The sequence below is a fragment of the Cyprinodon tularosa genome, unplaced genomic scaffold, assembly GCF_016077235.1.
Source record: "Cyprinodon tularosa strain WSP-4 unplaced genomic scaffold, ASM1607723v1 ctg224, whole genome shotgun sequence".
In the NCBI taxonomy this organism is placed as follows: Eukaryota; Metazoa; Chordata; class Actinopteri; order Cyprinodontiformes; family Cyprinodontidae; genus Cyprinodon; species Cyprinodon tularosa.
Window position 1 is genome coordinate 850,775 of NW_024038835.1, and position 27,694 is coordinate 878,468.

The window sequence follows — 27,694 nt, forward strand, 5'->3', positions numbered from 1 at the left end:
CCAACCAAACGAAGGCACCATTAGCCTGAAAACTAATTCAATACAAGACAAAAAAAGACAGCCTAAAGCACTCTCGCCTATTGCAATCTCTGTTCTTGGCTTTCCCCCTTGGCTGCCATTATTCTTCCAGTTGTGCAAATGAGGCGGGGAAAACAACAGCTACCTGTTTGCAAAGCAAGTGTTCTTAAAATTTAGAATCAGGACAGAAATCAATAGCAGCAGTGTAACCTCGTAATCCAGAGAAGGTAGCATGGGACAAATATCTAACAAGAAAGTATGGGTGATACAGCATTAAGTACTTCAAAGCAGTTAGGGGTCTGAAGTACAACATTCATATTCCTTTAAATGCTCACACATCTTGCCGCCTTACAACCACAAACTACTTCTCCTTTAATGGGATCTTGTTATAGATAGACATAAACCAAATTCTTATAAAGTGAAAGAAAAATACAATAATACTTTGAAAATTGGAAACAAAATGTATTTAAAAAAATCTGAAATATGTACCTTGCAATGTATTCAGACCCTAGTTGCTATGATACCCCTAAACCAACTCCAGTCAAAACAATTAACCCCGTAAAATTAACCAACTAGTCTCTGTGTAATTTCATCTACAGCCCTTCTGACGCAAATAAAAGGAGACACAGCCATAATGTGGTCAAACAATATTGAGAGTATACGAGCCTCTACTAATTTATTTGTATGAAAGCAGCTAAATGCACTGTACCCTGGGGTAGTGGCATTGTCATGCTGTGGGGTTGATTTTCTCCAGAACAAGGAAAGCCGTTATATTTATGGAATGCGTTTAGCAGCTAAATACAAGTAAATTATAGGAGAAAACACCTTAGAAGGGGCAAAGCACCACCCAACTGTAAGAAACTTAAAATCTGTGTCGCAACAGAATTTTGATCTTTTTGCTTTATGGCAAAAGAACAAAAACAATTATTCGTTCTACTCTTTTAGGCAGAATAATTAATTTTAATGATGTGTTTGATTTTGATGAGGAAGTTGTAGATTGTGTAATGCCATGAGCCATGATGTTAATTTTGGACATTGAGGACCTCGATGGTTAACCTTGAACATTGATGAAGGAGATGTAGTTTTGCTCTGCTGCAGGCTATTTTCTTCTCCAACTGCTGAAAAACCAAACTCTCACAAGACCATCATAAGCCATTCCCAGAGGGAGGCGTGTGTCCCCCACCGTGCTTCGGGACAAAGCAGCTGCTTCATGCTCGTCCCATTCTCTTTTGTGGCTGCTTCCCAGCCAGCCCAATTGGAGAGAACCCATGAATGGAAGGTCATGCAGGCTGCAGGAATCACAACCTTCTGATTGCCAAAGTTAAGTTTGACTGTTGGTAAATTCACAACCAGAATGCAAAACAAACTTCTGCGTTTTGATTATAATTTTTTCTTTTATCCTTTCATTTTTACTGTGGAGTTAAGAAAACTAAAAAGAAGCTTATGGTTACCATGTGATACCCCACACTGGCATGTCTTGAACAGTGGTTCATAAGCTAAAACAAACTTTATTTCACTAAGGGTTTAAACCTGAATAACATGTTAAAACTAATTTTCCCCCAATCTCAGCATAGAGAAACTAGGTAAGCCTAAACTTTTAACTGTTCTCTAGAAAAAAATCGTAGATGGTTAATAATCAATTAACTAAAAGTTTATTGATTTCCATTTAAGCGAATAATTTCATAAAGTATTTTCCTCCTTGGATTTGCATTGTGAATTGGTTTAAACACATTGAAATTGCTCTAAATTAGTTTTTAAAGCTAATCTGACCTCATCTCAGCTCTTCAAAATAAACTTTGGTTCTCAAACATAAAATCTAAGACCAATTGGGATATAATTGTTTTAACTGATTATAGTTTTCACCCTTTGTATCATTTTTCTTTGTGTAAATTACAGCTCAGTTTAGTTGAGTTTCAGTTGTTTAATCCAGTTTTTAACTGAAATTTGTTTAAGCTGACTGATTTTTGTTAGTAAATTCTTATATTTCGAATGGAAATTGTGAATTTAACCCATATTTGGGAAGAGTTGACTGACAATAATTTGAGCTTGGTTCAAACTTTCATTAGTTATCCTTACACAAAGTAAGAGTGATGTGTGATCACAGAACAATACACTACTGTGAAAAAGCTATTTGATTAAATAGCGGATATGCAATCCCCACTGCGGTAGGCATTCAATACAAAAGTTATTGGATAACATATTATGAGGTTTCTGTGTGAAAGTTAAATATATATGAGATTACAATTCATACAATTCAAAGAGTAACAGAGAGGTGCAGTGAGAGTGAAAGTTGGTGTACAAAAGTCAGAAATCTCTTTACCATCCAGAGTTTTAAAATTGAAACTATGGTTGGTTGTGAAACTATGGAGGTAAATGGCAATTAATGAATTGCCATTTACCTCATCCCTAAAAAAATCTAAATTTCAAAAAACACATTAACTCAATTTGCTGTTATGAAATTACTTTTGAAAACATTAAAACCATAACAATATTTTTGCAGGACACTGAATTCCATTTGAAACTGAATGAATTTCTAAAAATTACTCGATAACCTGAGGACACACCTACCGAAACAATGCCATCATGGCCACCGTAACGACCTTGCTACCAACAGTTACAGCAACTCCTCACCTCTCGGGGATGTGTACTCATTATAAAGTCAGTCATCATGATTATGAGTTTAAAAATTTTGCTGAGCCACTCTCAAGCTCATTTCAGCTCATCAGCATAACCACATTAGAGAGGGAACCTGTGGGCTGGCAATCTCGCATTTCCTCAATATTGCAATCCCAGCAGGCTGAGCATGTCCACATCCATTAAGTTGGACCTGAGCCACCAACGAAGCCTAATATACTGCCACCAGGCACACTAACACCACGCGACACCTGAAATTTAATTAATTAGCTTTACACAACAAACTGTCACTTCAATACATCAATCTGTCCTAAACAGGGGAAACCTGAAAATTTGACTACACTTATCATTGCAATTGTGCAGAGGGGGATTCATTCCTCTACTTATTAGAGATGAGGGCCCCAGGATACCATCCTCTGGACATGTCACTGTAACAATACTAACAATCAAGTCACCAAAAACTCAGTTTACCCAGTGTGCGGGAATCTCTAATTTATTTCCATCCATAATATATTTACCTAATCTAGGAAGGGAAACAGATTGTCAGAGGCAGTGGGAAGTAAGATGATTTGGAGCTCAATTCTGCTAAATTGGTTGCTGCCAGCGTGATACATCATGGAGAATTAAGATGCCTCTCCCCAAGCACACAACTTCAGCAGCCATATTGGCACATCTGTCAAGGGCCCACCCCTGACAGAGACAAATTGACCAATTCTGGCACACAAAGGCTGATCCAAAGTGCTAGCAATAACCAAGATGAATAATGAGCTAGCTCTGGCTCCAGCAAAATTCATTTTTAATAATTAGTGTTCCTGCACCTCTCATTTTCTCTGAAAATGAGTGCAGGTACATCTACAGGTTTATACAACGCATCAGCAAGACTGGAGGGATACAGATGATGTTGTGTGTTAAGCTTCCATCATCACATAGAATGACTGCGACTTGAAACGTGGGGTGGAAGACGGATGAATCTCTCTCTGTTCTCCCAGGAGCAGGAAATTAATCAAGTCCAGAGAGCCCTGTGTTGCGGGCCGGCTGTAAAGAAATGTTTCAGGATGAGCAGCATTAAGTTCAGAAGGTCAAAATAAAGGAGGATGCGAGGAAGGACTGTTTGGAAGGATCAAAAATTGCCTTTACTGACGGCTACAGTCAGCACGCCGATTTTCTGTTTGAGACCAAGTAAAATCACAAATAACAGCAAAAAGGTGAATATTACAAAAATTTCTGCCTTTCTCTGTACTTGACATCTGGCAGCAAAGCTTGTTGAAATTCTACCAGAATGAAAGTGGGGGAAAAAGATAGGAGAGAAATAAATAAATAGATGCAGGTGTTTCTATGATTGTTATGGATTGTGTGTTGCTCTGGAGAGCAGCTCCAACTAATTGATTAAGAATATAATTAGTACTCAGTAAAACAGCCCATCACAATGCTTTCTGAGTTACTATTATGGAAACATCCACCGACTAGTGCTCAAGCACACAAGAGACCCTTAGTGTGCAACAAGAATTTGTAATGTCTGATGATTTGAATAGATTGCAATTTTATGTAAATGAAATTGTGGGAATTTGTTAAGAGCAGATTCTCTGCAGTGGGTTTTATGTACCCAAAAAAACTTAGGTTTGACCTTTCACCTACTAAAACCAATGCCCTGGCAGGGTTCATATAGCCCCATTTACACTACCCTCTGAAAACCGATCCATGCAGAGTTCGGACCGAGCTTAGATCAGTTAACCGTGCCGAGTTCGGTTCCTTACGATCGTTTACACATCACGCTAGCACGGTTCCTCACCTCCCAGTGATCTACGGTACTACTGGTCTCTAAAGATAAACAAGAAAATCAACATGGCGGTGTCTGTAACATTCAGGAAGTTTGGTTATATTTGTGATATTTTGTTGTTTGCGGAGAGTCAGGTGAAGAAGGCAGCCTTTGGTGATTCATCACACTCCCAAGCAGAATTTTCACTGGAAATCGTGTGGCAAGGTAGGGGAGCTTGTGTTTTTATGAATGTCTGAAATTTCATGATTACGGAGGCTGACTGAAAGGAGATGACAAGATCTGCTAATGCCAGGACTGAACCGCACAAAGCCCTACTGATGATCTAGTACCTTTTAAGCGCGGTTGGGTTGTGTCCGGCACTGTGCGGTTCAATTTTTGCACCTGTCAAGTTTTGTTTTAATGCATATTGCACATTTTCTTCTGGTCCAATAAATCTCAATTCAATACTGAAATATTACTGTGTCCATCAGTTATTAGATATATCAAACTGAAACAGCTGTTGCAAACACCCAAATATTTAAAAATAAAAATAATTAAGATTAATAGGAGTGCCCAAACCTTTTCATATGACTGTAGATAGGTATGAAACTGATTACGGGTGAAAACACAAGCACACAAAAGCTTGTAAATAATTCATAACTTAAGGGTATATTCAAAGTTTGATTTGACTGCTAATGTGCTAATGTGTAGTAGCAGAGCAGAACTGGAGCAGCATCATTGTTAGATGTCTTAGAGTCTCATTAAATTGATGAATAGGCATGGGTTTGATTAATGATAGGGTTTTGCTTTATTAGTAATTAGGTTTCATCATTTTCTCTATTTGGTTGTTGAATAATTGTAAAGGAGCAATAATTCACTATTTTAGACAGAGAGAACTAAAAAATAAAGGCAGCTTTTTAGATGAAATATGCTGTGACGTCACACCCAGTCACTGGCTTACAAGCTGGACATGTTTTAATCTCTACATGCACAGATAGAGAAGTGTGGCACAGGAGCAAAATGGCTGGATACCATATATAGTAGTATTCATCTGAAGACAATGATTTATGAAAATGAAGTTCTGTTGCTAACAAGTTTTAAATGAATTACTTATTCACTATTCACGTTCATCTATAAGATGATGCCATTTTTCACTCATATGACTGGATATCCGTATTTATTTGCAGATACCCAGTGGTGAAATTTCGTTTGATGCTCATTTGATGTTGAGCATAAATAAAACATTTTGCATGCCTTAATATACAAGATGCTTGTGGCTTTTTTGTAATAAAAATGCTCAATAGAAAGCTATAGAAAAAAAAGTCAATCAAACTGATTTTAAAAGATTTTAGGACAAACTACTTTTTAATGGTTGTAGTATTTTTTTTAAAAGAGGGTAAATAAGTATGAAATAATCATATATATTCTATTGATGGAAATTATGGTCAATCAAAATTCATCTTTATTTGGCAAGTATTTAATGTTGTTGTGATTAAATTGTTTTACTTCCTTCCTTTAGATCCATACAGAGTTAACTGTCCCAGAACAACAAAAACAAGTATTTTCATATAAATATTAAAACAGATCTCATTAACCAGATCACTATAAGATATCTGAAGTTCTTGGATCTGTAACGGGTCTTAGCTTACAAACTAGTCTCTCCTATATTGCAAAAAAAACTGTTTTTATCTTTGTCCCAGAAGACATTTTCCTGGATCCCTGGATAGAAAGCCCCATGCTTTACCCTCCAAGCTGGTCCCCTGTGCTGCTGTATAGTCAGGGAGCTTTGCTTTAAACTCAAGTGCTTCTCATACGAGGAGGTCTACTGGGAGCAATCCTCCTCTCGATTCATTACCTCCAGGAGTCAGGGCTCCTTCTGCTGGGCACCATGACAACATGGCATTGCTCTTTTCCCTCCAGCATTTGGGGTTGAGGGGGGATTTACAACATCAGAGACAAAGTGCACTCCTTTCACACGCACCAAACTAATTTAACATGAATCCCTGGATCTAACACATCCCACCTAGCTGGACAATCTACAAGGGAATTGGTACGTTTTGAAGTTGTTCTAGGAAAAAAAAACCTCTGCTCTAAATTCAGTCAAGTGTTTCATTAGAATTTCTCACAGTAGCATCATATACTATAGGCAACCTCTGAAGAGTACACATCGTTAAAATTAAAACTCTGTTTAATGAGAAACCCGGCAGTGCGCAGGGATTTTTCTGGTCATATTTAGATAAAGCACACAGAGGAAGGTTCCGCCTATCTTACCCGATGTCATCTCTCTGCAACCAAAAAGGATGAAATGAATACAGACATTAAATAAAAGAAAAAGTTTAAGAGAGAAAACTGCTGCTGTAAAAAGATGTATTGTTTAAAAACACACATATACACACACACCCACATACATATACATATATGCATGTGTGTAATAATATATATGTCAAAATCCTTTGTAATTAACAATATTTCCCATAATAAAATCCACAATGTTCTAAATTGTTAATGACCAGGGTGTCCTGATCATGAGCAAACACCAGAGCTTTGACTAATCAACATCTATTTAATAACAATTTTCCAGTCAGAGGGACAAAAGAAATCAAACATCAGGAGAGGCTTTCCGACAAAACCACAAGGGATAAAATCATTAGCATCATTGACAATTTCACTGAGACATTTTAATGCATACTTTGTAAGCTGATCATTGTGTCAATACATATAATTCATAATCCACAACCTTCTGTTTCTATGTGGCACTAATAGGATACCTCCTCTTGCTGTCATATAAAATGGGACACACAAGAGAGCTAGCCATACAATTAAGGCAGAGGTGTGCCGATCTTTAACAGTCAGAAAATCTGTGACTGTATTTTTCTTTTGTGTATTGTTCTGGGTCAACTCTCTGACAGATCACAGGGCGATTTCTGGGTAAAATCAAGATTTTAACAGTTTTAGCAGCAGTTTTGATCCTGCAACTGCAGTAAAAATAAAAAGGACTACACTGGAAAAACAATCTAGAGATAAGTAAAAAATGAAATTAAATTAAGTGTATTTATCCTTAATTTGAGTAGGTAAATGAGATGATTTGCCAATGCAATGAGTATTTTAACTCTTAAAATAGGATAATTAGATAAAATGCACTTGAAATAAGACAATGCAACTGTGTTTTCTTATTCTAAATGTAAATTGTCTTATTCTATTGGCAAAAGGTCTCTTTTACCTTCTCAATTGGAGAACAAATGCACTTATTTTAAGAAAAAAGGACTTATCTAGATTTTGATTTTTTCCAGTGCAATATCAGTACACATATAAACTGAATATTCCTGCTTCCTGTGAACATCTACTGCTTAAACTAGAATTATTAAGCTGATCTTAGCTATCTTCCACAACTTTCAAAAACTCTTTTCTTTCTCTCAATTTGTTTAAGCATGTTGTTTGAGCCGGAACCCGTCATACATTTTGTCAAATTAAAATATTTGAAAGCGAGTTAGGATTTTAAACATTAAAATATTAATCTTTAGTTTAATCTTCTTTAGAAAAATGTATTTATATGATGTTCTAAAAGCACAGGCTTAAAGTGGTACTAGCTATAATCATCAATCTTATGTCCTCCTTTTAATTGGATTCAACTGAGGATTTCAAGACAAAATAAAAATAACCAATGAGTGTTTGTTAATCGTATGCCTCAATTGTACTTCTATGCAGACTGCAGCGGTTCTCATGCGTTTGACTAAATTGATCAGAGCACTGACGAAAAAGTTTTATGCAGCAACAGAACTGAGGGTTAATTCAAAGCCAAAACAAACAGCTCTGGCAATCGAGTACCGTGAGTTACCTAATCTTGTTTTGTATCCTCTAAAGTACTAATTAAGTTGGATCAACATAGCAGTTGATTGAAAATGACACTTCATTCACTTCATTATGTGAGACATGAGTGGAAAGATTGCTAATGATCACGGGCAACCTCAGTGAAGTGGAATAAAACAGTCGGGCTGAGGGGAAATATAATCCACACGTATCAGACAATTGCAGGCTCTTTCTGTGGCTGCAGCAGCTTGTCAGGGTGGCTTCCATCCAAACATACGCAACTGCTGCATGAAAAACAGACAGCAGGAGCGCTATCTCTGTGAAGCACTGCACTATTAGTGAGTTGTTAATATGAAAAATCACCCAGATGCAGCGCCTTAAGCTGTATAATCAATTTGTGGAGGTATACATCATTAACTCCTACATTCAACCTTTAGTTTCAGCAGAGGAAAAACCCTGAGTCTTAATTTCAACACAGCCAAGAAACAAAGCGAATAATAATCCAGAAAAGGGCCTTTTTTAAATTTCAATCCATTCAAATTCTCATCAATACTATAAACTTGCTAAGATTAAAGTAATAAAATTCATCTTTTATTATGGATTGATTGCTTTACGCCATTCTAAATGACACAAGTTAATTCAGGTGCAATCACTCAGAGCAGGGAAAATAAAAATCCACTCATCTTTGGGACATTAACCTGCATTTCTTTACATCTAGAGCGGCTGTGTTTTAACATTGTCTTTCTTCTGCTAGAAAGAAGTCTGCTAGGAAGGGATCAAACTTAATGCTTCTGCAAACGCACATTAAGGTACTCCTGACTGCTGGGCTGTAATTAAAGTAAAACAATAAATCATCAAGAAAGCGATCGGAGGAAAAAACCAGCATGTGTATTGGCAAAAAAAAAAGAATCTAAAAGCAGCGATAAAAGGAACGAGTGAAACTAACAGAGATGATGTGAAAACCTGCAGAGATATAAAAAAAAAAGGGGGGGGGGGGGGATGATGCATAGCCTTGTTCCTGTGGGAGTCTTACGGTGAGTATGATATCATCCCTCTTATGAAAAATGCCTCCACATGCGCACTTGGAGACACAGGCACACACAAGCTCAGGGTCTGCCTTAAATAACTTTTAATCAAGTTTCAAGGTGTGGGTTTCAAGCCTCCTTGCATTAAGGTTCATAACCAAAGCACACAGGAAGGAGCCACATCATCTACTGACAAGAGATCTGGCTGCACTGCTAGCTTTATGCTTAGGACGGTGCAACAAAAAAATTCTGAATACAAGTAAAGTGTTGCTGTTAGTAATGAAACTTGTTTAATAATCTGTCTAATAGATAAAATAAATTAGGCTGCATTTGTTGCATTAAAAAATGACGAACTTCAACCTAGAATAGATAACCAGTTACAAAATCAGACCTGAACTAAATAAAGGAGTCGAAAGTTATTCCACATTGTTACTCTCTGGAGCTCATGTTGCTCCATATTCTTTACACGGCTCTACCCTGCAGCAGTTGATGCTGGTGGGCTACACAATGAGTAGAAAAGAGAAGCTTGCTCTCTTAGATGTTATGTCTGCCTGGCTCTTAAGGGTTGAAGCCTGTCCTGCACAAGTACGTTCTAGCTTGAGGCTCACGCCTGCTGCGTGCATTTCTGTTACACTCACTTGCACAGAGCAAATGCCCTTAATAACCATTTAGCTGCTAAGGCACGCTTGTCTGTCTCCCATTCACAGCCTTAGCCGCTAATTACATTCCCAAAGTAATGGACAGTTCTGTGTTCCCTCAATGCTTCCCTTTTTTTTTCCTGAGCACAATCAGCCAGCTGCCTTCGCAAGTGGGACTTAGTGGTCAGCGCAGACATGAAATGCATGTCCAAAATTCAACTAAAGATACAGTTTTCTTTTTTTTTTTATGTTGGTTTCAAGACCTTTTTTTTCTAAACAAAAGGGTTCTGTTTTCCTTACACTTCCAGCTCCTTTTTTGTTAAGCATGCAGGCTTCTTGGCACAAGGCAAGTACAAGTGCAAAGTATAACAAAGGGTAAATATTAAACCGGTCTAAAGCCACAACTACACACAAATAAACTATAATTATTCATTACAAATATATAAAAAAATCGGTGCATCCTAATTTATTGGAACATCAATTAAAGAAATAAATTGTTTCTCAATAATTAAATTCATCATATAAAGTTATTGCAGGTAGAGCCACTAAATTAAAAATCATAACTTTGTTATTAAAATCCAATGTTTACTGTGTCAGCAAATTAGAACCTTACAGCAATAAAATAGCTTTTTAATAGAGTGATGTAATTTGATGGCCACGTTATGACCTATGCAATCATTTGGACTGTTGTCTTTATAGTTGTTCAGAAGACATGCATCAGTGCTTCCCACAAAGAGGGGAAGTCACACAAGGTCATTGCTAGAGAAGCCGGCTGTTCACAGCTGAGACGTAATGTAAAAGTTAAGTGGAAGGAAGAAGTGTGGTATCCTAACAAAATGTCACAATACAGAGTAAAAGAATCTAACTCACAGTCTGCTGATTCAGTACACAAAAGAAGGCTAATAACTAATAAAACCCCCAAATTTAGCTCCTCCAAACATGTTCTACGAAAAAAAAAAACATAAATAAAACTGAGTAATGTCGGCTGCCTGGAAAATATGTCTATAAACTGTACACTAAATTGCTGGCTGGGCTCCTTTTGCAAAATAACTGCATCATTGTAGGATGGACCCAACCAGGTGTGACTGCTGCGATGTTAAGGAGGCCCCATTTACTTTAGCTTGTCTGCGTGGTTGATCTGTCTTTTATAAATAGGTGTGTGTGCGTGTGTGTGTCTGGGAAAAATGGATCAAATAAAAAGTATTCTCAAGTTTTTGGTGCCACACTACCTCATCTAATTATCTGGGTGATTTTATCTTTGCCAGCTGCCATTTCATTTTAACCACAGCTACTTGCCAAAGCCCAGACACATCTACAACCATCGTGTTGAATCGTTAAAATTGCACCCTTAATCAAAATTAGTGAAATCTCTCTCGGTGATACGACACACAACAATATAAAAATAGAACTCATCCATCAGCACAGAAACCCTGTGCATAAAAGCGTTTAGGAAAACGACAGCGTAGTGAAATGATTAAGAATCTTAATGTAGGGTCCACATACCTTGTACATTGTGAGGGAGCTGTCATGGTTGGATAGTCAAAGCAGACAGTTTTTTCCTGCCTCTACCAGACAACCGAGGCAGCCAAAGGCCGCTGTTAGGAGTGACGTGAATACCAAACAAATGTGAATCCAAACTGAGCACACCTTGTTTCATGACTGTGAACGGCACAATTTGCTCGCCTGAAACCATGATTTTCTCTTTTTTTTTTATTACTTACAACCACAACACCAAAGACAAAATATTCCATCAGTGTAATAGTTTTCAGAGCTTCGATTCACTCCAGTGGCAGTGGGACTGAGTGCAATATTTGCAAGGTGGTGTTTTTGGATCTGTAAATACAAGTGCCCCCCACCCCCCACCTCTGTTTCAGAGAGGGGCCCTCAACAGAGCACACAACCCTGATTTCCCATCGGCTGAGCCCAATCGTCGACTATGGACCGTGTTTGCATGGCTGTGGATGTTTGTGGCTGTGATTAGTTCTGAGAGAACAAAACAGGTTCAAACTAAATTACATGATTATTTACAAACACTAGTTTTTTTAAAACAAAAAAACAAACACAGCCTTTTTTGTTTCCTAAATGCAAATGATGTGTGCTTAAGGGCTGCAACTAATGATTCTTTTGCAAATTGATCTTTCGATTAATAATCAGATAGACAAAGGTTCTGTAAAGAAGGTTTTTGATTAAATTAAACCGAGTGAAACTAAAACTTTTCCACTTGAGTTGTGGATTGAACATATTGACAGACGAAAAACATTTTTTTTTTTTATCTTAAATGCAATATGTTTAATTATTATCTTAGCTCTGTCAGCTAAAGGCATGTTTTATAGTCTATACTACAGATAACGATTAATCGATAACTATTTCAATAATTGGTTAATCACCATTAATCCGATAAACTGTTTCAGCCCAAGTGTGCGTACACGAATATTTCTGTTTACCTGAGGAAGAAAAAAGAAATCAACCAGGGCCGATGATGATAGGGATGATGATATGGTTCTGTGAGTTTTTGCGAGGTAAAGTCATAACATCTAAATAAAAAACATTCACCTAGGAATTAGAGATGCACGATATAATCGGCCCCCTATCGGTATCGGCCTGTATCGGCCTTAAAACTGAATATCGGACATCGGCCACCCCACCGATATTCAACCCGATATTTGATCAGCTTCTGAGTTTCTAGTCTAAAAAAAAAAAAACTCAAAAACTTCTTTTTTACAGACTTAAAAACTTCTAAAGACGAGGGAAAAAATATTGATAGATTAAAATATCACAATATCTTCATATGCTGATATATTGCCATTTAAAAACATCATATCAATCTCTTTTACTTATGAAATATTGCTATATGTCATTGTTATGCTACGAAATCCCCCGAAAATTCACAAAATTTTGCCGTATTTTTATATGTTGATATATTGACTTGGTATCGATCTATTTTACTAACAAAATCTCACAAGAATTTGCAAAATATCACAAGAGTTTGTAACAGAACAATGAAATTTCACGAGATTTTGTAAGTAAAATAGATCGATACCGAGTTTTTAAAAATCAATTTGATATCGGCATATGAAAATATATTTAAATATGTAATTTTTCAAAGTGTCAGAAATGGATAACAAAACTGCTATTTTCAATGACTACTTATTTTTGTCCAGCTTTAACATCGGTATCGATATCGGTTATCGGCTACATGAGTTTTAAAATATCAGCATATCGGATATCGGCCAAAATCCCAATATCGTGCATCCCTACTAGGAATCTATTTTAATGAAGCACCTCTAACACATGGATTCCCTACCTGACATCATGGGAAATAAAAAATAAAAAATCTGCAAAGACATCCTCAAAAAATCTAGTTAATCCTTAGCAAGAATATCCAGAATCCTTAATCATAAACACTAGGCATGAATTAATAAAAATATGTTGGCATGATTGTGATACAATTCATTTGTGTAAAAATGCATCAATTACAACGTTGGAATTTTTTTTACAGGGTATGTGTAAATACAGGCAGGAGGTAATTTACCTAGAATGAAGGCAGCAAAGATTAATGTATTTACCAACAGAATTATTTTTAGCTAATATATCCAGCAATATGGTAACTGAATGCTATCAGTTTTTAATAGTAATGTTATCTGAAAACTGTATTACAAACAATTGGACATGCAGGAATTCTTGCATCCTGCTATTGAAAGTGTTTTGCTGCAGGAGGGACTGGTGCGCTTCACAAAACTGAGGCTGCAACAAGGAGAGCACAAAAAGATTTTTCTACGGAAAAAAAAAAAAGAAAACAATGACAGGATACATATAGACTTATCACAAACTGGCCTCAGGACATAAACTTGAGGTTTCGGTAAAGGATGACATAAAGGCCTAGTGGAAGTCCTATAGAACATTAGTGAGCAGAGAAGAAAATGTGTATAAAAGCAGGATGGCCTTACTGTAAATCCTGATTAAGAGAAGTTCTATTTGGACAAAAGCAAAAATTTAAGCTAACTGTTCCAAGACATTTTTTTTTCTGGCATTCCTTACAAACATACATATATAAACATTTGACCCAAAAATGTCAGTGTGTTTGGTTTGAAAGGTTCTAATATTATATTTCACTGCTTTTCCAAAATGTCTTTTTTCTGCTAAATTCAATTCTTTTCATCTTCCATATTCTAAAACAAAGTGTTTCCACGTGTCAAACTTTAAAGCACACAAAAAAATATTAAAAACTGTCCCTATATTATTTGGCGTTTAGAAAATAGAAAGCATTTGTAAATGTTAGTATATACATCAGACATAAAGTTTTTATCTGACAAAAATAAAATGCTGTATCTTTTACACAGTGTATGCAAGTACAGCTGTACAGGCAGATATATTTACTGGCAGCATTTCAGTATATACAGTTTATATACCAAATCTAACTTGCAATAAATCCATTTTAAGAGCAGTTGATTTATTATTCATGGTTAAACACAGTGGGCTACAACGTAATAATCCAGCATTAACACTTGGAACATTAAATCACTTTGCCATATGTCTCAGTTTCTCTCCCCAATGCATTAGTTTAATTATGGTTATTAAGAGTGTAGAAAACATACAGCTCAGGTACACATTATGTGAATACTAAAATACCTAGATTAGCCTCTCTACATTCAACAAAAAAAAAAGGAGCAAAGGTTGCTGACTAAACAGGGGACAGAAACCGGGAAATGAGAGACGAGTCAGAGGGGTTGTTGGGCTATTTTCTCTCCGTTTCAGGCTCTGTGGCGGTAGCAGAAATGAGAGCTCACCTGAATAGGACCAGTAGGGGTCACCAGCTGTCCTCCTCTCCCTCATTACGCCTGTGCTCCCAGGACGGCTGCCTCCAGTGAAGCGAGGTTGGTCACCCGATGCAACTGTGGGGGACAGAGATGGAGGTCAGGAAATCCACTGGGGCAGGGAAAAGTATTCTCACAGCGGGCAAAACAGAACTACTAAAAATGTCAGAATGAAGCACCTGGTGTCAATGAAATTAGCATATATCTAAATTTAAAAGGAAGGAAAACAACACATAAGCAGCATCATCATTCTGTGACTTTGATCTCAAACAAACAGACCTCAGCTTGGTGTGAACCCATACAGTTTGGGTTGGTATTAAAGGACTGATATAGTGGTACAATTAGAGAGGGAGACACACAGTCACAATTAAAGGAGATATGAGCTGAATTCTTGTTCCTAAGGTTACCAGCACCCCTCCCCCCTGTCCCTGCACACCTAATCAGGTTGAGGATTAAAATATTCCACTGAGGTATGGGTGTGTGGATCGGTTCCCTCAAACTCTTTATGAAACTTACATGACACAATGTGATCATATATGTCATGTAAAATATCATTGATCCAGAAATAGATGTTAGAATTAGGTTGTGTCAAAAAATTTGTCATGATTAAGAAGAAAATTGACCAGTTACCAGTAAAACAGAGAGGTTTTAAAAATGTAAAACTTCCTACTCAATAAACTTATCCAAGATATTGCTTCAATTGATTTAAATCAGATGCAAAAGAAACTGATGAGAGTTTTCTATGCCTGTATAGATGATGGCAACATTTTGTCCCCCTCCCTGACATATTTCTCTGCAGTGGCATAAAGGATAGCTCCTACATTTTCTGTTCCATATGCAAAGAAACATTTTGTTTATTTTTTCATAATAACATTGTAAATAAAAAATGCTATATTAGTATTAAGCCTTAATTAGCCAGAATGGTACAACCTGCATTTTTTCCAGGAATATCACTGGAAAAATTATCAGATAAGACAGTTTCAAGTAAAATCCAAAGTTAAAATTTTAAAAAGGCATGGATAAACACAAAGCACGTGCAGAAGTTAATGCAAAATAGAAAAAAATTCAAAAAAGAGTTGAGAGATGTTACAAATTTTAACTATTCCAACTATAAAAACATCACAATTCATCTCCAGTAAAAAGTTGAGATATTTCTAGTCCCAAAAGTAGCAGATATTTAAAAACACAAATGAGCTCTATTGCACAAGTTTAAAGGATTTTCTTTTGTCTAGGATTTTTTTCCTTGCCATACATGCTCTACGATTGCCCACCTTTAAAATTATTTTTTCCTCTTTTCACCAAAGTTGCCTCGATAGGCTCCATAGATCAGTTCATGAGAGAGAGGTTTGGGTTGAATTCTCTGGAGGTGAGTGTTGATGTGAAACATTGGAGGCTCCTGTTCTCCTGGCTACGTCGATATCAGCCACATGTGAAACTCAAACCCCACCCCAGACTCAACACAAGAAAGTAAAATGCAAAAAAAGGGCAAAACTGGAATTAAAAGTGGCAGAATAAGACGAGGGTAAATTCTACTTTGGTAATTAATGGATCTGTGGTTGGCCCTCTTATTGTTAATAGGGTAAGATGTTCCTGTCAAAATATCAACGTCTAGAACTTCTTGTTCACCCAAAAAAAAAAAAAAAAGAACCCTATGCAATCCCAGTGGCAGACTGTGGAGCTTTTTCCTCTTCTATCACAGAGAAAACTACTGTTGACTTTTCAACTGCTCACTAGATGGGGCAAACATCTGCGAAAACTCTGCAAAAGCTCCCTTAATGTATAACTATCAAAAAAGAGATATCCCATCAATTATAAAAATGATTAGATAATGCTTTAGTGGCAGTAGAAAATTTTTGATGTTTTGCTTAAAAAAGAAAAAACTGGAGCCTGCTTTGCATTACTAATAACATGGTGATGATGTATTTCTTCACACACTGCTATAGAAACTTCAAAATGCCCATACTTGCACCAGACTACATCAGCTAAGACATAAGAATGATCGGTGTTTGTGCTCTTGTGATAACATTCCTTTTTAAACATTTCATCAGTACCAGAAGAAAAATAATTAATTTAAATCTCAACAGTTACCCAATTAACAGAGGCATGATAGAGCTCTCTAATGATACTGCCACCTCTGGCAAAAATTCTGAACTGCAGCACTCATCTGCTTGTTGTAGGACATGCTCATATTTAACAAGTTGTTTTACTTTTTCACTTTGTGGAGTTGCAATTGGTGTCTGAGTTAAGCTGGATGCAGGTCATTATGATTATTCACAAAATACTTTGTTTTTCCTCGATTGGACTCATGACTTTCCTGACTTTGAAAGGTTACTCGCGACGGTCCATTGGCACCAGACTTTACTGTTGCTAGGAAAAGTGCTTACTCTACTTGCATACATGGATCTTTGTGCAGGCTGCAATATTTTCTTGCCTGTGGAGGCAAATACCCTACCGCCACCTAAAGGGCTGGAGGGAAAAAGCCAGTGCCTAACACTTGTTAAATATAATGTAACTAAAATTCAGTTTCTCTGCATTTGCAAAATGTAAGTTTAAATTTAACCTTTGACTTTTGAAAAAGAGGTCAGTCCAACCTCCAGTATATCTTAGCTTGGCCATGGAAGAACAAAAACGTACTTTGCCTACATCCCCCAGAATATTGTGCAGTTCTGGATCACAGTTCGGTGAATTTTGCTGATCTTTCTATCACACTTTTTTTTTCTATTGAAATTTCTATGGAATTTGTGTGTATCCCAAAATAAATTGTTTATGTTTTATTGCCCAGCTTTAGTTCAAATACACCAAGTGAAACAGGTAACATTAATTTAAGTGACCAAGTTACTAAAAGTCATGGAGATTGGTAGTGACCTAATGATAAAGGAAAAGGGAGGGTAAAAAAAGATTTTTTTTTTCATGTTTTTATTGCTATGCAGTTTTACCATCATATATTTTGATCTGGAGTCTGACCGCAGTAGATGCCCACACAAATTAAAGTGGACAAAATGCTAAAGGTCACATGGAGTGCTCAAAGCACACAGAAAAGAAAACACAGGGGTGAAGAAATGTATAGAAACCCAAATCATTACTGCAATAGTCAATTATTACCACTTCATTATTTTCAAACATATAATTGCGTTATATATGTATAGATGTATAGATAGATGTATAGATAGATAGATAGATAGATAGATAGATAGATAGATAGATAGATAGATAGATAGATAGATAGATAGATAGATAGATAGATAGATAGATAGATAGATAGATAGATAGATAGATAGATAGATAGATAGATAGATAGATAGATAGATAGATAGATAGATAGAGATCGATCGATCGATCTATCTCTATCTATCTATCTATCTCTTGGTTGTGGATTGTGTTTATACACGACTAAGCAAAAATATCCATTTGTTTTTAAATTATCCTAGCATAAAAAAAAAGAAATGCAATGTATCATTTTATCACTATTCGTCATTTAGGATAATGTGGATTTTGTCTTCTATAAGACTAGGGCTAAAAGAACTAATTGGATTAATCGTGACTAATCAAATATTGAAATAATGGTCAACTAATTTAGTAATCAATTAATCATTAAATGTATTATAGAGACTGTAAAGCAGCCTTGAGATTAGAGAGCAAACTACTTAGAGCAGTAATTATCCAGAAATTGCATTGAAAAAAAAAAGTTTTAAGTGGAAAAGTTTTAGTTTCAAATGGTTTACATTTTGTAAAAAAAAAAGAAAAAAAGAACAGTGAGAACTGATTAGGTATTGGCATCCAACTGAGAAATGTGGTATTTCTCAGTTGGATAATTTAACTCTAAAATGAATGACATGCAGGGACAGGGAAAAGGGCAACCCTAAAAAAACAATTTTCTCTTAGAAACTGTAAATAATTTTGGATACTTTTGAGTGAAGGATGTATAGAATCCAGAGATTAGAAGATAAAGAAAAAGAAGAATGAAACATTTAGGCTACTGACAAATGTTGGTAAAGAAGGCCAATATTGTCAATTAACTCATTTTCAAATTTTGAGTTGGTGTTTTTCTATGGAAACATGCAGGACAGGTCAAAATGCTTAATTCAAAAAGTTCTTTTTGGCATTTTTCTTGTAAAGACAGCATTTATGCAGTAAATTCAACATTTGTCTTCATATTTTTTTCCCACTTGGCTCTACCTACAGTTGATACCGGAGACCAGGCAGTGATCTTCTCCTCCTCATTATATATACAAACACGAAATCTATATATTTGCCAAGCTCTTCAAACAAGGAAATGGTTTTATGCTAATTACAGCATCACAAGGCAAAGCAGAGATAGAAGCCGATCTGAACAAACAAGAAAGAAAAATCAGACTTTCAACCCTGGTGCCATTTTCAGCACAAAGCATTAATGGGTGATAATTACCACGATTGGGGCTTTAGAGCTTTGCAGAAAACAAGTGGAGCCTCTTGCACTGTACACGTGATTGTTTCCTGCCTTTTTTTATTTGGAATGAAGTACAACCTTTAAAGAAGCAATTCATCAGAAAAATAAAAACAATAATAATAAAATGTCTGCATGCTCAATATACACTTAAAAAAATAAATAAAGGAAACCCTTATATAACATCCTAGGTCTGAACGAATGAAATATTCTCATTAAATACTTTGTTCTGCACAAAGTTGAATGTGCTGACAACAAAATCACAAAAAAATCATCAATGGAAATCAAAGTAATTAACCAATGGAAGACTGGATTTGGAGTCATACATAAAACTAAAGTGTAAAAACAATACAGGCTGATCCAACGTTGATGTAATGTCCTTAAAACAGGTCAAAATTACACTCAATATTGTGTGTGGCCTACATGTGCCTGTACGATCTCCCTACAATGCTTGGGCATGCTTCTGATGAGGTGGCAGATGGTCTCCAGGGGGATCTCCTCTCAGACCTGGACTCAAGCATCCACTAACTCCTGGGTACTTCTGCAGTACAACATGACATTGCTGCATAGAACGAGACATGATATCCCTGATGGGAGAAATCGGATGCAGGTCTCGGAAATGGGCGGGGCCAGTCCATAGCTTCTATGCCTTCATCTTGTAGAAACTGCTGACACATTCCACCCACATGAGGTCTAGGAGGAACCCAGGGCCAACCACACCAGCATATGGCCTCACAAGGGGTCTGAGAATCTCATCTCAGTACCTAATGACAGTCATGCTACCTCTGTCGAACACATGGAGGGCTGTGTGGCCCTCCAATGACATGCCACCCCACACCATCACTGACCCACTGCCAAACCGGTCATGCTGAAGGACTTTGCCGGCTGTGGGTCACTCCACTGTGTCTCTAGACTCTGTCATGTCTGTCACATATGCGCAGTGTGAACCTGCTTTCATCTGTGAAGAGCACAGCCAGTGGCAAATTTGCCAATCCTGGCGTTCTCTGGCAAATACCAAGCATCCTGCACAGTATTGGGCTGTGAGCACAACGCCCATCTGTGGATGTCCGGCCCTCATACTATCCTCATGAGTCGGTTTCTAACCATTTGTGTGGACACATGCACATTTCTGGTCTTTTGGCAGTGCTCCTCCTGTTCCTCCTCGCCCAAAGTCTGAGGTAGCAGTCTTGCTGCTGGGTTGTTCTTCTACAGCCTCCTCCATGTCTCCTGGTGTACTGGCCTGCCACCTGGTAGTGCCTCCAGCCTCTGGACACTAGACTGAGACACTGCAAACCTTCTTGCCACAGCTCTCATTTTAGAGTCCGTCTCCTGCTACCATGAGTGTGAAAGCACCACCAACATTCAAAAGTCAACAAAACGTCAGCAGGAAAGTATAGGTTCTGAGAAGTGGTTTGTTATCCCGCTTTACTGTGTCTTGCTTACTGCCAATTATATGACAGTTTTCTATTCCATTTGCACAACAGCATGTGAAATTCTTTGTCAATAAATGTTGCTTATAAAGTGTCAGTTTTATTTCACAGAAGTTTGATTTGATTGAAGTTATATGTTGTTATATGTTATGCAACAATCTCTCGACGAAACCACAGTACATAACTCATTTATAGAATGCAGGCCGCCTGTGCAGCCAGGGATGTAGGCAGTCATCTTCAAGACTTTTAGCCTTAAATGTCCTTTTTACTATGATAAAAAAAAAAAAAAACGCTTGAAATCAAACATTGTCAACAGAATTACAGCAAGTGCTAAGGGCACAATTTGTCCTTTAGCATGCACAATCCCTAGAGCGTAGCCCGAGACTTGCAACAGTCCAGCTCCTCGGGGAAAATTAGCTGTTCTGTGGCTGAAGACAGTGCCAGCGGAGAAGAGGCTGTCTAGCTGATGTCAATGTCAATCAGGTGCACAAGCAAAACAAGTGTGTTTTCTGTCACTTTGAGCAGCTAGAAAATGCAGCTGGATTTTAAAATCTTAAAATGTCTAGCTAACATTTTCCCCAATTGCTAGATTTAGCTGAGCGAATGTGAAAAAAGGTGGTGGCTGTCACACTACTGTAGATCAAGGGTAATTTTGTGAAATGTTGGTTTAAACGCTTAAAATTCACACAACTTTGTTACCCTGACAACAGTTTTCCATTACGTTTGTCTTATGGGGGTTAAGCTACCATAACTTCATACGAGTGGAAATTACCCCTGGATACTTGAAGCTCAACCACATTCGTAACAAAAGCTGGATTTGTACAGAGGTAAATCACTAAAAGCTTAAACTGACATTAAAAAAGATGAAGAACTGGAAAAATCTGACACTGAAACGTAAAAAAAGTTTCACCTTACATAAATCTGACAACAAGCTGTAGCTTAAAAAAAAGGGATTGTGAAAAAATATGATGATACCTTTTCTGTGACAAAAAAGGGAAAAAGCCAGAGGGACGTTCTCATTCCATTATTACTTATCTTATTAATTTATCCTTATTTTGGTCCACTAAATATGTTTAATTTTGGTAGATGTGTCCTTCACATCTACCAAAATTAAACATCCACAGAAGTGCTGTCTTGTGTCATGGTACGTTTTTATAGAATCTCCAGCCTCCTAGTAGGTCTGAATTGTTTAGCTGTTTTGTCAATTGTAAAAAATCTAAAAAGATGTGTTGTTGGATGCCCTCTGGACTCAGTGCAGGAGGTGGGAAACAAAAGGATCTTACTGTAACTGAATTAAAATCTCTGTTGGATAATGTCTCCGACCCCATGCATTAAGCTGTTGCAGAACTGGAGAGCTCCTTCAGTGACAAACTGCTGCACCCTGAATGCACCAGGGAGTGTTATCACAGATCCTTCCTCCAATCAGTAGGGGTGTGGGAAATAATCGTTTTGGCGATATATCGTGATATTCGGCTGCCCAATATAATATCGATCTTTCACTTCTTAGTATCGATTTAAAAAATAAAAAAAATGGTTACATAAAACATTGATGGGAAAATTGGCTACCTCTGCACCACCACTCTGGCAGAAAGCGCTGTGGAGCCCTTTAACTGTGCGTGCAGCACCAAATCTGTATTTGAGGTAGTCACAGTGGAAGAAAACCCCAAACAACAGGGATAATAATACCTAATCAATATTTTCTGATGAAAATATCCAGCACTTGCTGTTTTATCTCACCATTTGATTTTGATAGCTGGGGAAAATATGGCAATATGTAGTGATACTGCAATATCGCTATAATATCGTATCGTGACCCAAGTATCGCAACATGTATCGAATCGCAACACTCATGCCAATACTCACCTCTACCAATCAGCTGTAAGACTCTATAACCATCACTGCTCACAACAACCTCAATAAATTGTTACATTCATGTTGATTTTGCACAGTTTCTACCTTAGTCAGTTTAATAAAATGCTGCTGTCATTTTGCACATCTCTGATGTTGCTGCTATTTTCAAATATCCATTACTGTAAAAATGTCCAAATGTACTAGTTGCTCCCTGTGCAGCAACTATGCAAAAGAGAACAGACCTGATTAATTTGTCGCTGGCTGTGGGTGTATGAAACTGGAGAGCATCCGTGAAAACAAACGCAGGAAATGCTACATTCACTGGATGTCCACGTCTTAAAAATATGAAAACAGTGTTTTGCACTTGACATTCCATTGGAAGAAGGATACACTTTTATTTATGGACAATATAACAAATCAAAATAGTTTTCAGTTTTTTGTGACACACTATGGATATTATATATAAATATATATATTTATTAATATAATTCTTTTTCCTTTTAATAACAGTTGCTCTAATATAATTACACACCTTCAATGTTTCAATCTTATTAACAACACCTACAAAACAAATACTTTTTTTACCATCTTATGAGGTAAAGCTCTCAAATATAAATAAGTAGTTTGGAGCATTGACGTGGCTAAATTGCTGATTTTCTGACCTCTGCAGAGATAAATAAAATTGGTTAACCGCATCTGAATAACATCTAAATATAAGCGGATCCCCGATCTCCAAACTAAAAGAAATTGAGCCTGACTGATTTAGGTTATTAAATAATTTCAAAACTGAAATAATTTAATACATATTTTTTATTTGATTGATGGACAAGTAACACTGAAATTTTCACATTTACAAATGAAAATCTTGCAGTTTTTTTATGCACTGAATAGGCGACACTTTTGGCTTTCCATAACTGCTTCAGTCACATTTGATCCTATTTATAAACTCCTGCTAGTGTGACATGTTTGAATTCAAGCACATTCTATAAGCAAACTCTTTCGAAAGCCTTGAGGCTGTACAGCAGGATTGTCCGTTTTTTCACCTCTACCGCAGCATCTGCCTTAGTCAGGTCAGAAACAGCTACATTACTGTTGGTGCAGTCTTAATTATAATTTGATCCAGCAAAGACACGCACCAGAACCCTGACAGAAACTGTCCAGTTTGTTGAGCTGTACCTGCGGCTGTAGGCGTCTTCCTCAGGTAAGAGCACTGCTTCTATAGAAAAGTGATGGAACCGCTGTCTGACAGATGAAGAGGAGAATTCAGCCTCTGTATTTTCCTGTTTCTACTTGCAGCTCAGCGAGCCTTATGTATTTTACCAGAGAAGCTTAATAAACTGTAAAGAAGCTGTATCAGCAGCCAAACCATATTTAAGGTATTGGATATTGGGGGAACTTCCCCAATTCCCAAAAGGCAAATTGGAAGAAAATTATGAAAGAAAAAGATTTTAAGTAACTTCAGTAGCAGGCCTATGTGCAGTATGTCTTTACGAAGATTTATTTTGTGGAGAAAATAAAGTTCTTGGTCATAGTTAGATAGGACCGTAGCGGACATGCCCCTCACCACACGCAACAACATTGACAGAATTGAGAGTTTTAATTGGTTTAGAAAACATTGAATTTATTTTAGCTGTTTTTCCTTTTTCGTCAGTCAACTCAAATGCATTCATTTATATTCTACTTCTTCCTGTGTCACAGCTCTTGTGCACCATCAACTGGTGTGGCCTGAGTCCTAAAAACAACTATTACAGATTTTCCAACTTCAGCGGTTTCATCTTGACGCCATACACTTTTTTTTTTTCGGTGCACATACCTTTCTCAACATTGTGGAGATGTAGCCTTAATTATATCCTTTGTAGTATCAAAACTGTTTTATTAAAAGTCTCCCAGTATTGGACAGATACCCAGTTCTAGTTTCTGTGTATTCGACTTCATTATGTGGGCCTGTATGGCGGTGTGCGTGAAGCATGTAAAGCTGGTCTCTTATTGGCTTATTCTGTGGGCTAAGTAAAGAACACACTACAGTTACAAATAAAAGCTGGTTTATAACTAAGTGATATATATTGGTTGGCTGCACCCTGCCCTGATGCTCCTGCCATTGGTTGGGGGATCATTGGATATACAGTCAGTCAAAAATTTCAAATATTATTTCTGAAAGGGGCTGAACAATTAACTGCCTTTGCAATATGATTACAATTTTAAAAACAAGGCAACCGATTTCTTGTCATGTAACATTTAAAAAGAGTAAGACAGAGAATTTCTCACTCTATTCTTTTAGGTGGCAGTAATACGCTTAAAGTGGGCCTAAAATGAAAAAAGTCACTGCTAGCATTCATATCTATTCATGCCAAAAAGAAGAAAGTGCAAGAAAAGTTCATTATTTTTCAAGCCAAGTTGATAAAATGTTTTTTTTTTTAACAACCTTTTTTTAATTATAATTTCCTTTCTAAACAACATTTGGTATATTCTATTTTTTTATAATCAAGGAGCCCTAACATAAGTCTTTTGTATCTGGTTAATGACAGTTGAATTTGACCAACTCCTGAGGTTGAAACTCAACAGTCCACCAATAACTTAGTAGATCTGTAATTATCCTGATGTAAAATCTATGGAAAATGGAAAACTGCTTTAACAACAGGACAAAAAATAATATCACTGCTTCACTTCTAACTCAGTTGGAAGACGGAATTGATTTCAGTCTTCCTTGTCGACTACCTACTGATTCCCCTTGCTAATTCACTTCGATCAGATGAGCTGGATTAGCCCTGCATCAGCAGGCGCATCCAAAAGACAAGTCAGTAACACTGCAGAGTTAACAGGAGCATTTCTTTGAGCGTACCGTTGCATGCGCCACCTCCCACTTCGCACACAAGCAAAGCTTGCTCCCCAACTACTTCTGTTCCAAGCTCAGAGGCATGTGGGCGGTGGAACAACTTTAACCTCCAGTCCGCCTCTGTGAACACGATGGTGATGTCAAACAAAGGCACGACGAGTCTGGGTTGAATGAGTTGCATGGAAAAGGAACCTTCGTTAAATGGAAAAGACCTTCGATAAAAGAAAAGCTGACTTAAGGTGTCACCTAGCCAACGCATGGCCTCAACTCTTCTAGTTTTTTTCTTAAGGTTTAAAAAAAAAAAAAGGTCAGCTGTTAACAACTTGAATAGTAATTGTGTTTTATCTGTAGATTTCAGAGATCATGAAATGGATAATGGTACAAATGGCTTCGCCTTTTCATAATGTGGCCTGGCTTGTCTGGCATCTGGACTGAAATTGACCTGCTGTTTCACCAAAACATTTCATTCTTTTACATGTGAATAAGGACTGGAGTAAAGTTTTTGTCTTTTATTTTGTTTTTGATAGAAAATGGGCTCGAGTCTTATGCTACACCCTTTAACCAGTCCCAGAAAAAGAACCATCGGTCTATTTGTCCGAGTCGAAGAAATCCGTGACATTGCCCATTCTTATATTCTGATATATGCATGCATTCGATTGTTAGAAGAGAAACTAAATTATAGAATGAGCAGAAGGCTAAATCAAATTGTGATGTGTTGTAAAAGGAAGCTCTGTGTTACACCTTTAAGCTTTCTCTCACCAATTCTTTCCTGAGAAGAGCTCACTTTAAATAAAAGGTGAAATGTACTTTAGACATAAATCAACATAAAATTCTCTACCATTACCATTTATGATCAGATTTGTATCCATTAGAAAATAGGAGAAGGGAAAAAGTCTGTACTTGACTATATTTCATCAGTTTTGGAAAAAGTTCAAAACACATTTTAAACTTTTTCAGTTTTTCTAAAGACTATGTAGAAAGGCTGGAAGTCAAGTTCACTTCTTCTCAAGCGGTGAGGATAACCATGGCCTGGAAGAACAGGAATCTATGCGGACATCAAATATAAAATCATCCCTCTCTCACACATTCATGCAAACACTTCTAGCCACTTAAGATGAGCCGAGCTCTTACTAATAGTTGCATCATTACCAGGGATTAATTAAAATAAGCACAACATCCAGCCCAATCTTCCTTGCACTTTAAGTCAGCACATAACTGTCTCCAGAAAATGTCCTCTACCAAGCTGCGAGCCACTTGGACCCTGTTTCCTCAAATCAAATTCACTGCCTTGAGGGAGGTCACTGGGCCTCCTCCAGCACAGTGAGAAATGGCTGCTTTATTATCAGATGTAGCAATTTATTACGGCAATACATGGGTTAACCTGAAGTGTGAAACAGAGAGGGAGGGAGGCTCCGAGACTGAGACTTGGAGCATATTTGAAGGCAGGTTGTGAAACAGGAGGGCTGCACAGTCTTTGATCAGAGAGCATAGGAGACAGCACCATGTCAACAGTTTACACACATCCATGTCAGCCGTCCCCTGTGGGCAAAGGATTAAAGCCACAGCATTTCTGATGGAGCAGAGCAGACAACAAAGTTGGTGCTAGGCCTGAAGGAGACAGAGGAGCGCTGCAGCAGTCAAACAAACACGCATAAATCTGAAAACACGGCTGAATTATGTAGTTTAACAAGTACTTTAAATGAGACAATACATACAGCTGCTTTGGCCTGGTTTTCTACTTTGATTTCATTGTTTTAGAGAAATAAGCAGACAAAAAAATAAAAAAAGGGTTTCAAAAGAGCTACAGAAAAACACTTTATTCACTGTATATTCCTGCAAAATCATTTTCCTTTTCCATTGCCCCGAGGGCTGTTAAATCATCTGCACCACCATTAAGCCCCACTATTTGTTCCATAATATCACACGCAACAACAAGCCAAGAACCCCTGAGAGCCCTTGAAAAACAGCAGCCTAACAACAACCACAGGAGCATTTAACTTGCATTAGTCATTGGGGGACAGAGCTAAAATATCAATCACTGCTGTTAGGATCAGATATGTGGCACATTCATATCACCAGGAGAATTATTTAAAGCTTTTTTTTCCTAAATAATTTCTATCTCAAATGCAGCTTTTTTTTTTTACATTTACATTCAGACATGATGGATAATTCTAAGCTTAGCAACTGAATTCAAAAAGTGAAACTGGAGATTAATTAGAAATGCAGCAACATTTTTCATGTTTATCTCTGTTATTTTTAAATATTATTTCTAGCTTTTTTTTTTTTTTTAAAGAAAGGCCCAAAAATCAGTTTTGGAATATTAGATAATACCAATAGAAAAATGTGGAAAGTATTACCGTATGGTGTCTGCTATCACCAGTTACCTGAGGCTCTTTTTGTATGAATCACTGCATCAGTGCAAGAAAACACGGAGGAGATCAGCCTTTTGCTCTGCTGAGGTGAGA

At 37.1% G+C, this 27,694-nt stretch overlaps 1 protein-coding gene across 2 annotated transcripts in view; it reads right to left on the minus strand.

The window, feature by feature from the left end:
- The window catches only part of ptprga (protein tyrosine phosphatase receptor type Ga), a 203,587-nt gene that overhangs the window by 133,851 nt on the left and 42,042 nt on the right, over nucleotides 1-27,694 (minus strand). For both annotated transcript variants that reach the window (XM_038286394.1, XM_038286393.1), the window contains exon 2: nucleotides 14,666-14,770. In XM_038286394.1, coding sequence (XP_038142322.1) covers nucleotides 14,666-14,770 — 105 coding nt within the window. The remainder of the gene's footprint in view (nucleotides 1-14,665; nucleotides 14,771-27,694) is intronic.